Here is a 14,467-nt window from a genome sequence, read left to right as displayed (position 1 = left end):
GGCTATCTTATTATCTTAAAAAATTTTGAGATTTAGAAGCATGAAGTTCTCAAGGTACTTATATCCTGCTATTTGAGTAATGAATAATAAGATTCATTTTAATTTTCAAAAGGAGACTTAGATCATGAAAATAGTAGTTCATTGTTAACTTTGAGTTTTTTCTCCTTTACAGTTGTGTTCGATATATATAGAGACAGTAGGGTAAGTAACAACTATCTGATATGCTTTAAAATCAGGGCTCGTCTTCCGGAGTGTGTAGCCATTATGTAGGGGCCCGCTGCTCAAAAAATACTTTCTCAAACCAGCTAAGGTGTTTGAAAGTCACAGTGGTCAAGAGTCTCCCTTAACATATACTTAACATTGGAACACATATTTTCAGTAGTTTTGTGGATTAGGATTTATTAATTTAACAGACGACTAAATGATTACTTGATGTCCTGCTTTCCACTTTTGTTGGGGTTCTACGCCTGCTTAAAATAGTTCAGTTGGCACATGTAAGTGTGGCCAGGAGTTTGTCTTTTAATATTTGGGTCATTATTTTTAATCAACTAAAAGATCCTTAGCATGATTGGGATCACTTTTATCTTTAGACTGAAGATGAGGATTTGCTTATTCTTTAACTCTTAAAAGTGTTGGAAACTATATAATGAAAAAGAGAACAAAAACTTGACTTCATTTAATCCTATAGCAGAGGTTTTATTATCAAGACGTGCAGTCTTTAAAAAACAAATCTGGGTCACTAAACGTCCTGTGATTAGTGCTTATTGACTAAGCTGTTGGGAAGACAGCAGGTGTGTTTTCCGAGTATGTGACCATATGTTTTCCAAATGTTACCCGCACATTTCTCATTCCCTCTCCAAGCTCAAGCAGCTCCACTGTTGTGATGCTTACGATACCTTTGAATCATTTTTTTGGACAAAAGGTCTGGCCCATATAGTCATGTCCCAAAATACCTGTTAACTGTTGACTTGCCTCTATTTATTTATTTATTTATTTATTTATTTTTAAAGATTTTATTTATTTATTTGACAGACAAAGATCACAAGTAGGCAGAGAGGCAGGCAGAGAGGCGGGGGGTGGGGGGGTGGGGGTTGGGGGTGGGAAGCAGGCTCCCTGCTGAGCAGGAAGCCTGATGCTGGCTGGATCCCAGGACCCTGAGATCATGACCTGAGCCGAAGGCTTAACCCACTGAGCCACCCAGGCGCCCCTCAGAAGAACTTTATTTATATTTAACTCAGGTTATCCATTAAACCCTGTGAGGTATGTGTTATTCTCATTTTATAGATATTAAAACTGAAATAACTATATTTTTATGCAGTTATATTTAATGGCATTTAAAAATTTGGAATTTACTTAGGTCTGTCAGTATTTCCCTGGAAAATGTCCATATCTGCTTTGATTCACTATTGCTGGCAGGTCAGTGCAAATGTGTAATTTGGTGAAAGAGTTATATAAGTGAAGTTGGACGAGTAGAGAAATAATTACTGCTATGATTTAACAGAACTGAAAGAAGTTGTATGTTTTTAAAAGTGAGAAACATACCAGTAGAAACATGCCAACAGTTTCTGAGAAGAGATTTAAACCGTGATGTAGAACACATTTGCATATACTCAGTGACACTTGTATCACTGTTTTGTTAGGCACTTTGCGGAAATTTGGTTTTATGACTTTTGCAGAAAACTAAGTCTTTATGGTGGTCTCTCCTATGCGGTGGAACTGAAGTCTGAATTTGGAAATATTCTGATGTGTCTATTTTCTTACTGCAGCTGGGCAAGTTGACTCAGTGTTGATAGATTCTAACAATCACATATGTCAGAGATGGCCCACACATTCAGTAGGTCTGGGATGAGGCCTTGGTATATGTATCTTACGGAGCTCCTTAAGTGATGATAGCTCATAACTAGAATTTAGAATAACTACTTCAGAGACTTGGAAAATTATTGTAGTCTCATTATTATTTTAGTGATGGCTGTTGTTTTGTTACTAATTTTTGTTGTAAGGACTAAAAATGTCTGATCGTGAATCTTTGATATTGTTGAGATTGGCTTTGCAACTTGGTCACTTTTTTGTGTCTGTTCTGTGTGTGTTTGAAAAATTACAACTAATGTGTGACATTCTGTAGATGTTTGTTAGATTAAGCTTGGTAATAATAACTGTGAAAATCTTTTTATAGATTGTGAATGAAATGGTGTCTGAAGAGACCTTCAAAACAATACAGATTTGGGGGGAATGGATGGATATAGATGTAATAAGATTGGCTGTGGGGCTCAACAAGATAATTGTTGAAACTGAGTGATAGGTATTTGGGTTCTTTATATTTTGTCTGCTGAGGCAAGGGCCAGAAGCGGGGCCTTCCATGACCCTGGGATCCCAACATGAGCTGAAATCAAGAGCCAGGCACCCAACTGACTGAGCCACCCAGGCGTCCCTGTATTTTCAATCATTTAAAACTACTGAATTTTTTTGTTAGAGTTTTTGAGAAATAACTTACACAGAGTAAAATTAATCCTTTTTAGGGTACAGTTATATGAGTTTTGACAAATACATCCAGTTGTATAACCACTGTGACAGTGAACATGTAGAACTCCCATCACTCCCCCAGATTTCCTGATGACCCTCCCTGCACCCTAGCAGACATCGCTCTGTAAAACCTACTGAGCTTTAAACTTTTTAGTTGAGAATATCTTCACATTGCTCAAAAATTAAATCAGTGTGAAAATACATATAGAAAGTCTTGCTTTTCTTACCTCTGTTCCTCTATACCTCCTACAAGTACGCTTTTATTAGTTTTTTATATATCCTTTCAGTATTTGCTTGCAGAAACAAGCAATATACTTACCTTTTTCCATCTTTCATACACAAGAGTTAGCAAGTGATATATGCTCTGTACCTTGCTTTATATACATTTGTTTAAAACACTGTATTTTTGGAGAGCTTTCTACTTTCATACAGTGGTGTAGTATTTTATTTTGAGAATATACTATGTAGTTTGTTTAGCCATTTTCCTATCTATGAACACATAGCTTATTTCTAGGCGTTTACAAACCACATCAGGCAGGGTGTGTGTGTGTGTGTGTGTGTGTGTCTTGGCCCAAGCTCTTTGAAGGAATAGATTTTGTGTTATTGGTCTTTATGCTTCAATGCCTGGTAATGTTTGGTGCATAGAGATTTCTTTGCAGGTAGCGGGGTGGTTAGTTGGTAGATACCAGGAAGGTCAGTGTGACCACTCTTACCTGATGGATTGCCTAAAAACAGACTTTCTCAGGATGTCTTGTGCCTCGGAAGTTACATAAAAAACATGTTAGAGCTATAAAATCCTTGATAGTGTCATCTTGATAGTTTCATGCCTGATTACAGCTGGTTTCTTTTTCCTTTAGTAAACTAGAGGATGCCTTCTAAACAAACTCTGCCAGCTGATCTGTTTTAGTTTTGCTTGTTTTTTATAGTATGACATATTTTTAGTTTATAGAGCTCAATATTCCTGTACTAACAAGTATCCCCCCCACCCTTTTAATAAATGGGTGGTTTTATTGGTTATGAAAACTCAAGTAGAAAGAGTTTGGGGGTTAGAAAATACCTATTTTGTTAGAGTAATATACAGTATGTTAAAGACATCTTACTGGGGCACCTGGGTGGCTCAGTGGATTAAGCCGCTGCCTTCAGCTCAGGTCATGATCCCAGCGTCCTGGGATCGAGCCCCATGTCAGGCTCTCTGCTCAGCAGGAAGCCTGCTTCTGCCTCTCTCTCTGCCTGCCTCTTGCCGACTTGTGATCTCTGTCTGTCAAATAAATAAATAAAATAAACCTTTAAAAAAAAAAATAAATAAAGACATCTTACTAACCACCCCAAAACAAAGCTAATGTCACACAAAGAAGTTGATTAATAGGGCGCCTGGGTGGCTCAGTGGGTTAAGCCGCTGCCTTCGGCTCAGGTCATGATCTCAGGGTCCTGGGATCGAGTCCCGCATTGGGCTCTCTGCTCCGCAGGGAGCCTGCTTCCTCCTCTCTCTCTCTCTCTCTGCCTGCCTCTCTGCCTACTTGTGATCTCTCTCTGTCAAATAAATAAATAAAATCTTTAAAAAAAAAAAAAAAAGAAGTTGATTAATAGCTAACATTATTTCACTTGAACATTGAACAAGTGGTTTTGGAACCTGTGTGAGAAAACAGCTCAGGTGGCAAGAAAGAGATACAGGCTTTCTCCTGGGCTGGGGGGCTGGTGGGGGAAAGAGGGTATTAGTATATAATAGGAAACTTATAAAAAAATATGTGGCCCAAACTTCCTGTAATGGTTTTTGGCTACTTGCTAGATGTTTCTGATGTTTGAAGCTAGTCCTAATAAGATGCTTCATCTTTCTTAAAATTTTCTTTGAACCCAGATGAGAAGCAGTGCTAGAGATTAATAATGCCAGCTCAGCAGTCTAGTTCCTTAGGTGGATATAATTTTATGCATGCACATCTGATCAAGACATGATTACATATTTACCAAAAAAATTATCAACAGCAAAATGGTACCAGTATATGAATGTTTCAGTGAGGAAAAAAATCAAAGATAAAAGTTTCAAGGAAACATTTACTAAATGCCAAATACATCTCTGTGATCAAATGTGGCTTTAATCTCTTGGCACAATTACACAGATTCCCCAGGTCTGTTATATCAGTGCTCTGCTGCTTTATAATACTAAGATGCACCTGATTCTAGTCAAACTCAGAATAACTAGGATAGAAGTATTCTTTCTCCGCATCTAGAACCTTTCACATTGCCCACCAGTACTCAGAACAGAAGATAGAAATTGCTTTTAAAGATTGTTATTTTTCATTTCCCCTTCATGTGCCACAAACTCTGTCATACAAAGCAAATATTACATGAAGACTGAAGATAACAGAATTTCCCTACATTTTTCGTGTGTGTGTGTGTGTGTGTGTGTGTTTTAAGTGCCCCTTTTGCAGCAGCCTCTCAGGGGTAAGGAAGGTGCTCTCAGATCTGCTGGTTCTTCCCTGCCTAGCTTCCTCAGGCAAGATGATTGCAGACACCCTTGAAAGCATTCCAGTCATAGTATTTTGGTGAAACCATTCTGTGAGCTTGTCCTTTCTCCTGCTTGGATTTTTGACTTAGTATTGTTGTGTGATTTTAGGCAGGAGTTGGCATATCTGCCTTTGTCAGGGCTTTTATTTCCTAGGTCCCTTCTCTGCATTTCTTTTCCTTTTTTTTTTTTAATTAATTTATTTATTTGACAGACAGATCACAAGTAGGCAGAGAGGCAGGCAGAGAGAGAGGAGGAAGCAGGCTCCCCACTGAGCAGAGAGCCCGATGCTGGGCTCGATCCCAGGACCCTGGGATCATGATCTGAGCCGAAGGCAGAGGCTTTAACCCACTGAGACACTCAGGTGCCCCCCTTCTCTGCATTTCTTTAGACAAGTGATCCTTTCTCATCTGGGACCTGGAGGAACTGTCTTTTGAAATAAATTACAGGATTTTTAATATTATTGTTTGGGTAAAGACAATATGAAGATGATCTTTTCGATAAGACAGATGACAAACTTGTGTTTGTTTTTATTTCGTGCTTACTAATTTTTCTGTCTGTACTCTAGGGAAAGGTGTGGCTGATTGATTTCAACCCGTTTGGTGAAGTAACTGATTCACTGCTGTTTACTTGGGAAGAACTGATATCTGGAAGAAACTTAAAAGGTGATTTTAGTGAAGGAGACACTCTGGAGCAGGTAAGAGTTTAAAAAAGGATTACAGGAAACCTTGTAATCCATTAAATAATTGCTCCTTTGTTCTTTAGGCATCAATACAAATTTACTAATAGGTACTCAATCATGGAGGTGACCAAAAAGGGTGTGTACCTGATTCACCTGGAAGAATCTTGACCCTGGGTCATTTCTATGTTGGCTCTGATCCTAGCTCCAGGCTTCTGACCCCTGAGAGAGGAAAACTGCAGGTGCCCAGCCTGCGTTCTTGTCATAGTCATAGTCCCCATCAGGGGGACCTTACTGCAGTGTTTCCCACACCAGCTTTCTCTTCCACCCACGGTGGCCTTCCATACCCCTGTGGGACCCTTCAGACGGCCCACCGTCCTCCCTTTCTGCCCCTCAGCACATGATTCCACATCCTCCTTCACAGGAAGAGGAGGTTCTGGTGCGAACTGACTTCGTGTAATTGTCCTCAGACCTCTGAGCGTCCTTCTGTCCCTCCTCCTCAGTCTAACAGTTCCACCTGCTCAGCTGTTCCTTACCGTCTCTCGTGATACTCGTGTTGCCACTCACTCCGTCGTGTTTCCCGTTCTCTTCTTGTCCACCCGCCCTGTCTGTGTTCAGTTATCTTCTGTCCAAACGAGACAAACTTCTTCAACCTCATGTCTTCAGCCAGCAATTCTGTCTCATTTTCGCAGCCAAACTTTGTTTGAACAACACCTTTGTGTTGCCCTTTTCTGCTTATGAAAGTAATACACACCTGCTGTTGAAGAGCATTCTGAAGTACCCACAGTCCATGTTGAGAACCACGGTTTATATTTTCTATATCATATTTTATACACATAACATGCTTGGATACATACTCATAAATGTGTTAAAATAAATGATTTCACTATATATGCGTTATCTTTGTGTTTTTTAATGTATTTTAAAAAGCAGGAGTTTTTTTACACATTTAAAAAACCAGGGAATTAGAACAAGGCAAGACTTGAAATCCTAGCACCTGGAAATTGCCATTCTTACCCCTGCAGTTTATATTGTCCAGGCGTGGTTCTGTAATCATATGTACAAGTATTTTCCTACTGGCTTCCCTCATGCTAGCAGGTGACCTGTGGTTTTGTAACTGCTCACAGCCGGTCTCCTCACTTTGCCTCTCCTGCCTGCTGCCTCTCTACACCTGTGCACCCCTCCACCCGTGCGGTTGGCCTCCGCCCCTGCCTCTCCACAGGCAGGGGCTCTACCTGCCGGCTGCGAGGGCCAGGGAACAATGCACAGCAACATTTGAATGCGTTACCCTCTTCCATGTTTTCACCGCACATTTTCCCCTGGTTTCCATGATCCACACTCTCTTCCTGGGTTTCTTGCTGCTGCCTTGCTTTCAGTGTGAGGATCTTTTGTCTTAGCTCTGAAATACTTCTTTTCATCATTACTCTGTCTGGGCCCTTTCTGGCCTTGTTTTTCTAGATCTGGCTCAGATGGCCATTTTCCCTGTCAAGGCTCTTGCCCTGTTGTGTTGTGCTTGTCCCAGACTGTAAGTTGCGGGGGTGGGAGTATCTCTCATGTTCTCCACAGATTGGTGTGGCTTAGCACAATTCAGGCACAGTTGATTTTTGTTGAATTAATGGCTGAAAGAATTGTCTTCGTGCTGGCATCTTAGAGTTGGAGGCCATTAAATCTGAATGTCAAGGAAAGAGAGTGTAAATTATTCAGCACAGGGTTATTTTTAAATATGAGGGACACAGTGGATAGAAACAGTTTGTACAAAATTCACTCTGTGATCCAAATCGTTTCTTTCTTTTTAATTTAAACAACATTATATTGGAGGTCAGGGGCTGACAGGAAAACAGGAGCAGGCTCCTGCCTTTTTCCCAGAGTTGTGTCCTGCCTGTCTCACCGTCCTTACTCCCCTCCACGGAGACCTGGCTTTTCTTCTCATTCTCACAGCTACAAAGCCCTGCCTCAGGATCTTTGCCCTGGTTGTGCCCACTGCTTTCCAAGCTGTACCCGGTCCCTGCCTGAGTTCCCAGACCTCCCAGGGCTGCTTTCATCGTACTTTTTGGTCCACGTCTTCCATCCTTAGCAAGGTGTTACCTGACCACCCCTGTGAAGTGGCCTCTTATCATAGCACCCTGTTGTTGTGTTTTTAGAACACCTCTCACTATCTGAAATGATCTTGCTGTTGTATTTATTTGCTTATTTATTGGCTGTCTGCCAGACTGGTTTACCAGTGTATCTCCTATACCTAGGACAAGGTCAGCGCAAAGTGGGTGTTTCCTAAGTATTTGTCAGATGACTGGTCTGTCATAAGATATGGCCTGCTTTCTAGGGCTCTACGGTCCTGTTCCACTCAAGTTCCTGGCCTGTCTCCATCTGCTGGACACCATCCATCCCTCACCTAGATACCTGCCACCCATGAAGTCCAAACCCAAGGCCTTCTGTCTCTGAAATCCTTTTTGGCACAAAGCAACATGTAAATATAAAATGCAAGACTCTAAGCAAGTACATTGAAGAATATGAAGACTTGTTAGTTATGATACTGAAATTTGCAGTTTTCCATAGGTGCTAAGAGAGATACACAAATATGTAAGTTAAATGACTAAGAGAAGCACAAAAGTATTAGGAATTCATAGCACTTGCTTGCTCTCACTATTAACTTTATTCTCCAGGGTAGTACTTCCCCACTGTGCACCTGTAGAAAATGCTAATATTGATAAAGCTCTCTGACAGAGAGAACTAGCCATAGGCCTCCAGTCCATTCAAGGACTAAGGAACCCATAACCGAATCACAGTGAATAGTGGCTGGTAGCATTTAGGGATTGACCAAAGCTCTCCATGAGGGCACTGTTTTCAGATACTGTGTATTTATTTTCTAGTGAACATGTGGAAACAGTCTTAAAATTTTGGTGTTTCTTTTACTTCAGAATCTTATTTCCTTCCTTACCTACTACAGAAGGGAACATGAATTTGAAATTGTTATACTAGTATCTTTTTCACTTTGAAGAATAGACTTAAAAAGATAATTCCTCACAGCCTTTCCCTTTTTTTCTTTGTAAAGGATTCTCCAGCTTTCCGTTGCACAAACAGTGAAGTGACAGTTCAACCCAGTCCCTATTTGAGTTACCGACTTCCGAAGGACTTTGTAGACCTGTCTACTGGGGAGGATGCTCACAAACTCATAGATTTTCTTAAACTGGTAAAGTATATGTGTACTTAGTACACATATGTGTACACCTTTGTTTTCAAATTGACTTTGTAAAATTTCATTGTACCCATATACTACCTAGATTTTATTTGGTTAGGTCATTGTGTAATGAAATATATAAAGTAAGCTGTAGGAATAATTTATTGCTTAGAATGATAGAAAATCTGTTTTATGGTATTTATGCTTTTTGAATAATTTTCACAATACTTGTGCTTTTGAAGAAAGTCTGTATACGGTTACAGAGCTAAGAGAAGATCCAGCTTGAGCCGTATTACTCAAGGGGAATGTGTATATTTGTACTCTTGTGTGTTTTGCTATGTGGGAACGTTTGCACAAATGGAAGAAAGAGAAGTATTCAAGTACCTGAGGATCATGTGCCTAGCAACCAAAGTGATAAACTTATCTGATGAATTAGTTAAGACGTGTTTCTCCATGATGATTTTTGACCATATCTATTGCCAAGGGCTCTAGAAAATTATACTTGCTGACAGAAAAAGTGATCTTGGCTGAACAAATATCCCAACTAGAATGTGCTAATTTAATGTATCATGGTTTCTTTTGACAGAAAAGAAATCAGCAAGAGGATGACTGATGAGAGTGCCAGAGTTAAGTCCGAGGTAAAGACGAGACCACGTTGGCATCAGGAGGCTGCTCTGACCTCACAACTTCCTGTTATCCCACTTGGGTTGGGATGGGAGGTGGAGTGAAATCAGTAGCTTTTTATATCCATGTACATTAAGCTGGAAAAAAAATGGAGGGACTTTGCTATTTGTAAAAATAAATAATAAATAGATCTTAAATATAAGAATCCATACTGTTCTGATGATAAATACCTTCTCTGAAATACCTCCCTCTTTTGGCTCAGTCTGTTGAGATTTATCTGTGTTTTCTTGTGCTATTTATAGATGTTTGTTGTGCTACCTATTGGGTAGATGGGTACATTTATATTTGTTATACAGAAATGGGTTCTTTTTTAATCATTGCTATTTCTTGGAAAAAATAGAACCTTATACTGCTATAGAAAATATTTTTCCTACTTTGAGAGGATTTTCATCTAATTTTTCTATTGGTTTATTTTTGGTTTGCATATAACTAAAATAATACAGAATTCTGAAGCTATCAACTAACCAGAAAATGTCAGTATATTACAACTAGCTTAATATTTAATGTGTATTAGTAAAACTATCACAGATTTAATTAGAATTTGACCTTTTTTAAAAACATCAGAATTTTGGAGATAGATTCACTTTTCTGAGGCCACCATATGAGTAATTATTCTTCAGTGCACTAAAGGGTGATAAATATATCAATAATATCTAATTTACTCAGTACTTATTATATGCTTATTATTACTTATTAGTACTTATTATATACTCTGCTGTGTGTTCTTTGTTTATTGTTTTATGTCCTGGATCAATTTTAAAGAAATTGACATTACCGTTTCCCAGGGCATCTATCTAATGTGCTATCATAGAATATTTTACTAGTTGGAGGTATGTTTTTCAACTTAGGAGTGCACATTTGAATGCTCCCATGGGAAGATAGAAAAGTGGAATAGAATTTCCCCTTTCTGTGTGGTTATGGCAGATTATACATAATGATAAAAGATGCTTGATTTTTGTTGTTGTTGTTATCTCAAACTCTGTAGCTTTTTGTGTGGTTATAATCACTTGGATATTAGTATTTAAAAAAAAAACACAGAGATCAAATTGTGATCTTTGTACTCAGTATATCCTATGCCATTTCTGAGGCCAGTTGTTTGAAGTTGAGGTGCTTCAAAATATTTTTTTTAAGCCACAATTGAGGGAGTTGACTGTTAACTTGTAATAGAGGGATTTATTATCGTGAGTTGACTTAACCTTAGCTTTGGAAGCTGGCTTCATCAAGGTGGTACTTCACCAGTCCAAAAAAAAAAAAAAAGATGTATTTAATACCAACTGAAAAGAAATGGACTATAAATAATAGAAGGACTTAAGTAAAATGTGGCAAATATTTTATAAAAAGTACAATTCTTGATATAAAACTCATTAAAGTTTTGCATTAGTTTTCCCGAGGCATTACTGAGTTCAACTCTCACTTTTAAAAATGTGATTTTTATACATTATTTCCCTAGTATATTTAATTTTTGTTAATTAGCTTGATGTTAATAGTAAATATAGGCCAATGTGCAGGAAATGTTTTCCTACAGTCAAATGATTATTTATGCCTGCCTAAAGATTAGTTTTGAATTATCCTTATATTTTATTGGCATCTGCTTTTTGGTTTTTTGTTTGTTTGTTTTTTGTTTTGTTTTGTTTTGAGGTACTTCCGGTTTGTGCTTGAATTTAGAAAGAGAATTAGCTTAATCCTGAAATCCTACCTTTTGAAGAGAAGACATTGTAGCTGTCAGTTTAGTCAGGTTGGGACAAATATTTTTACTTTGTCCTGTGGAACAGTAGCATGTTATCATGGGCCTCCAATACAGCAGGCTGTCAAAAAGTTCTGTTTTTAAGTCTCATTTTGATATGTATTTTCATAAATTTTTCCCATCTCCTCAGCCATTTCTCTTAGGGTAATTGAGAATTGTGTCCACTGTTAAAAATCAAACAGTAGAATAATAGTTGAAAATTCATTTGTTAAATGAGAACCCATGTAATTCTTTTCATATAGTATATCACTACATACATACTAAACCCCTAGCACATGGTAGCTGTCATTATCATTCTGCTTTGCAGACCTCTGTGTATTAAAGGCAAATTCTTTTTTTAATAGAATCAAGAAAATTCTGAGTGGCAAAGGATTTCCAAGATGATTCGCCCCAGTTTCTTTTCCTTTTTCCCTCCTTTCCTCCTCCCTGTCCTGACTTTTTTTTAACAAAGCAGAAACTGCTGCCCAGAGGAGTTAAGGTTTTTCCAAAATTGAAGCGGAATCAGGACCACAAAAGAACTTCTAGGGCGCCTGGGTGGCTCAGTGGTTAAGCCGCTGCCTTCGGCTCAGGTCATGATCTCAGGGTCCTGCGATCGAGTCCCGCATCGGGCTCTCTGCTCAGCAGGGAGCCTGCTTCCTCCTCTCTCTCTCTCTGCCTGCCTCTCTGCCTACTTGTGATCTCTCTCTGTCAAATAAATAAATAAATAATCTTTAAAAAAAAAAAAGAACTTCTAATGCTCTTCTCTAAGGGCTGTTAGCCTAATATTTTTTATAGATAAGTTTCAACCAGGACAGATTAGTATTTTAATAATAGAATTTTCAAAAAAAAGTTTTTTCTTGAATATAGTTGACTAGTTGACACACAGTATCACATTGGTTTCAGGTATACAACATAGGGATTCCGTAAGTTTATACATGATGCTATGTTTACAAGTGTAGCTAGGGATTTTTTTTTTAAATAAAGGTAAGTACAAATTCACATTTGTGTGGAGGAATTAGATGAGAAGAGATATTAAATACAGACATTAAGTGAGGAAGTAACTGTCTTTGAAAAGTTAATTCAGTCTCATGTTTATATTAACCCAGCTCATCCTGAGAGGTGACTAAACCATGTTTAGACATTTTAAAATTCCTATTTAATTCATTGTTATATTTACCTGTGCTAGCACACAGAAAACAGCTTCTGTAAGTAATCTAAGAAAATAAGTGATGATCAGCGCACCACTCACACACAGCACAGATGTGTCATGGATACACATGGGGAGGCTTGCGGCAAAAGGGAATCTGAAGAGAGCATGCATTCAAATGCGTCTTTTTTCAAACTAGCAAAACCAAACCAAAACAGTGTCCAGAAGGACAGATAAGCTGGTAGAGGTGGGATGACACTTGGCTACCACAGCGACTGGTCCCTGGGGCAGAGCCTTGGGGGCTGGGCCAGAGGTCGGTGCTGTGCGCGCGCATCCGAGCGGTCCTGCCTCACAGACCGCGAGAGCGGGCACCGCTCAGGATCCAGCAGCTGTGGAGGTGGGCGCCGCGGACACGGACACCTGCTCTGGCAAGAAGGGATTTCTGAGGTGGTGACAGGGAAGCGATACCGGAGGTTGGGGAGAAGCCATCCACGTGAAGCGGGGCAGGAAGGGCCCACAGGAGCGTGGCCTGAGGTGGGAGAGGCGACCGGGGTGAAGGCTGGGGCGAGGGCGAGGGCAGGACGAGGGCAGGGCGCTGCCCGTGGCTGACGCGTTGGGATTTCATTCTTGCGGGAGGTGAGAAGCCAGGGCAGAGGTTGAAGCAAGGGAGAGATGATGGTCTGGGTTAAGTTTTCGAAGTGGTTTTCTGGTTTGTGTGGAAAGCCGATCAGTTGGGAGAAAGGTGCCTCATGGGGATCATGTGAGTAGCCTTGGGGGGAACTGGGGTGTGGGGCACACTACGGGGGCGCCACTGAGGGGGAGCACGGGCGGGAAGGAGAAGCAGGAAGCCGACCCGTCTGTCAATAAATAAATAAATAATCTTTTTTTAAAAAAAGCAATCAATGGGAAATTGAGTATAAATAACCTTATATAACCTTAAAAATAATCTAAGCAATTCTTAATGATTTGGGGAGAAATCTATTTCTCTGAGAATTTGGTGAAAGCTGTGGGCTCTCCCGAGAGGGTTATAGATCCCAGATTAAGAATCCCTGGTGGGATGCCACGTAGAATCAGAGTGGAAGCCAAGGATTCTGTAGTTGTAAGAATGGAGCCATCCCATATCCTACACTTTAGTAGCTTCTAACTTTGATAGTTTCTTTTTTTAACTAATTTTTTTTTTTTTTTAAGATTGTGTTTATTTGTCAGAGAGCGTACAAGCAGGAAGAGAGGCAGGCAGAGGGAGAAGCAGGCTCCCTGCTGAGCAAGGACCTGTTGCAGGACTCAATCTGAAGGCAGACCTTAACTGACTGAGCCACTCAGGTGTCCCTAACTTTGATAGTTTCTAACAATAGTCTTTTTGTAATTCATTTATCATGCATCCGTTTCAGATTGTCAACTCTCACAAAGTAAACTGTGTGTGAGAATTCAACCAGAGAATCAGAACCAGTATGAGATACCTATGTACATGCATACAGATGTATATATAAAACCTTACTACATGTGTGTTTATATGTAGATATTATATACACACATACATGTAAGTACATACATTTGTGTGTGTAAATAAGGGTTTTATTACAAGGGATTTATTTATGCTGTTGAGATGGACTGGCCATGCAAATCTGAAGTGTATAGACCAGGCTGGAAGTCAGGGGGCATGGGCCGAAGCTCTTGTCCACTGGTAGATTCTCATCTCATTTAGCCTTAGGAAAGCCTCAGCCCTGCTTTAAATGTTTTCCAGGTGGTTAACTCAGGCCCACCATGAAAGCAATCATTATTTAAAGTTAACTGATAAAGACTTATTTAAAGTTAACTGATAAGGACTTTATTTACATCTGCAAAATTTTCTCTTTTTTTTTTACTTTATTTTTTATTTAATTTTGGCATAACAGTATTCATTATTTTTTCACCACACCCAGTGCTCCATGCAATCCGTGCCCTCTATAATACCCACCACCTGGTACCCCAATCTCCCACCCCGCCCCCAATTCAAACCCCTCAGATTGTTTTTCAGAGTCCATAGTCTCTCATGGTTCACC

The 14,467-nt window shown here is 39.5% G+C and overlaps 1 protein-coding gene across 2 annotated transcripts in view; it reads left to right on the top strand.

The window, feature by feature from the left end:
* CDC123 (cell division cycle 123) overlaps positions 1–10,948 on the top strand; it is a 57,124-nt gene extending 46,176 nt beyond the window's left edge. For both annotated transcript variants that reach the window (XM_059404314.1, XM_059404313.1), the window contains 4 exons: positions 173–201; positions 5,589–5,717; positions 8,749–8,886; positions 9,461–10,948. In XM_059404314.1, coding sequence (XP_059260297.1) covers positions 173–201; positions 5,589–5,717; positions 8,749–8,886; positions 9,461–9,487 — 323 coding nt within the window. In that variant the 3' untranslated portion in view covers positions 9,488–10,948. The remainder of the gene's footprint in view (positions 1–172; positions 202–5,588; positions 5,718–8,748; positions 8,887–9,460) is intronic.
* The last annotated feature ends 3,519 nt before the right edge of the window (positions 10,949–14,467 follow it).

Source organism: Mustela nigripes, chromosome 6 (genome assembly GCF_022355385.1).
Source record: "Mustela nigripes isolate SB6536 chromosome 6, MUSNIG.SB6536, whole genome shotgun sequence".
Lineage (NCBI taxonomy): Eukaryota > Metazoa > Chordata > Mammalia > Carnivora > Mustelidae > Mustela > Mustela nigripes.
The sequence above is the reverse complement of the archived record's forward strand: the minus strand, read 5'-3'. Positions and strand labels throughout refer to the sequence as shown.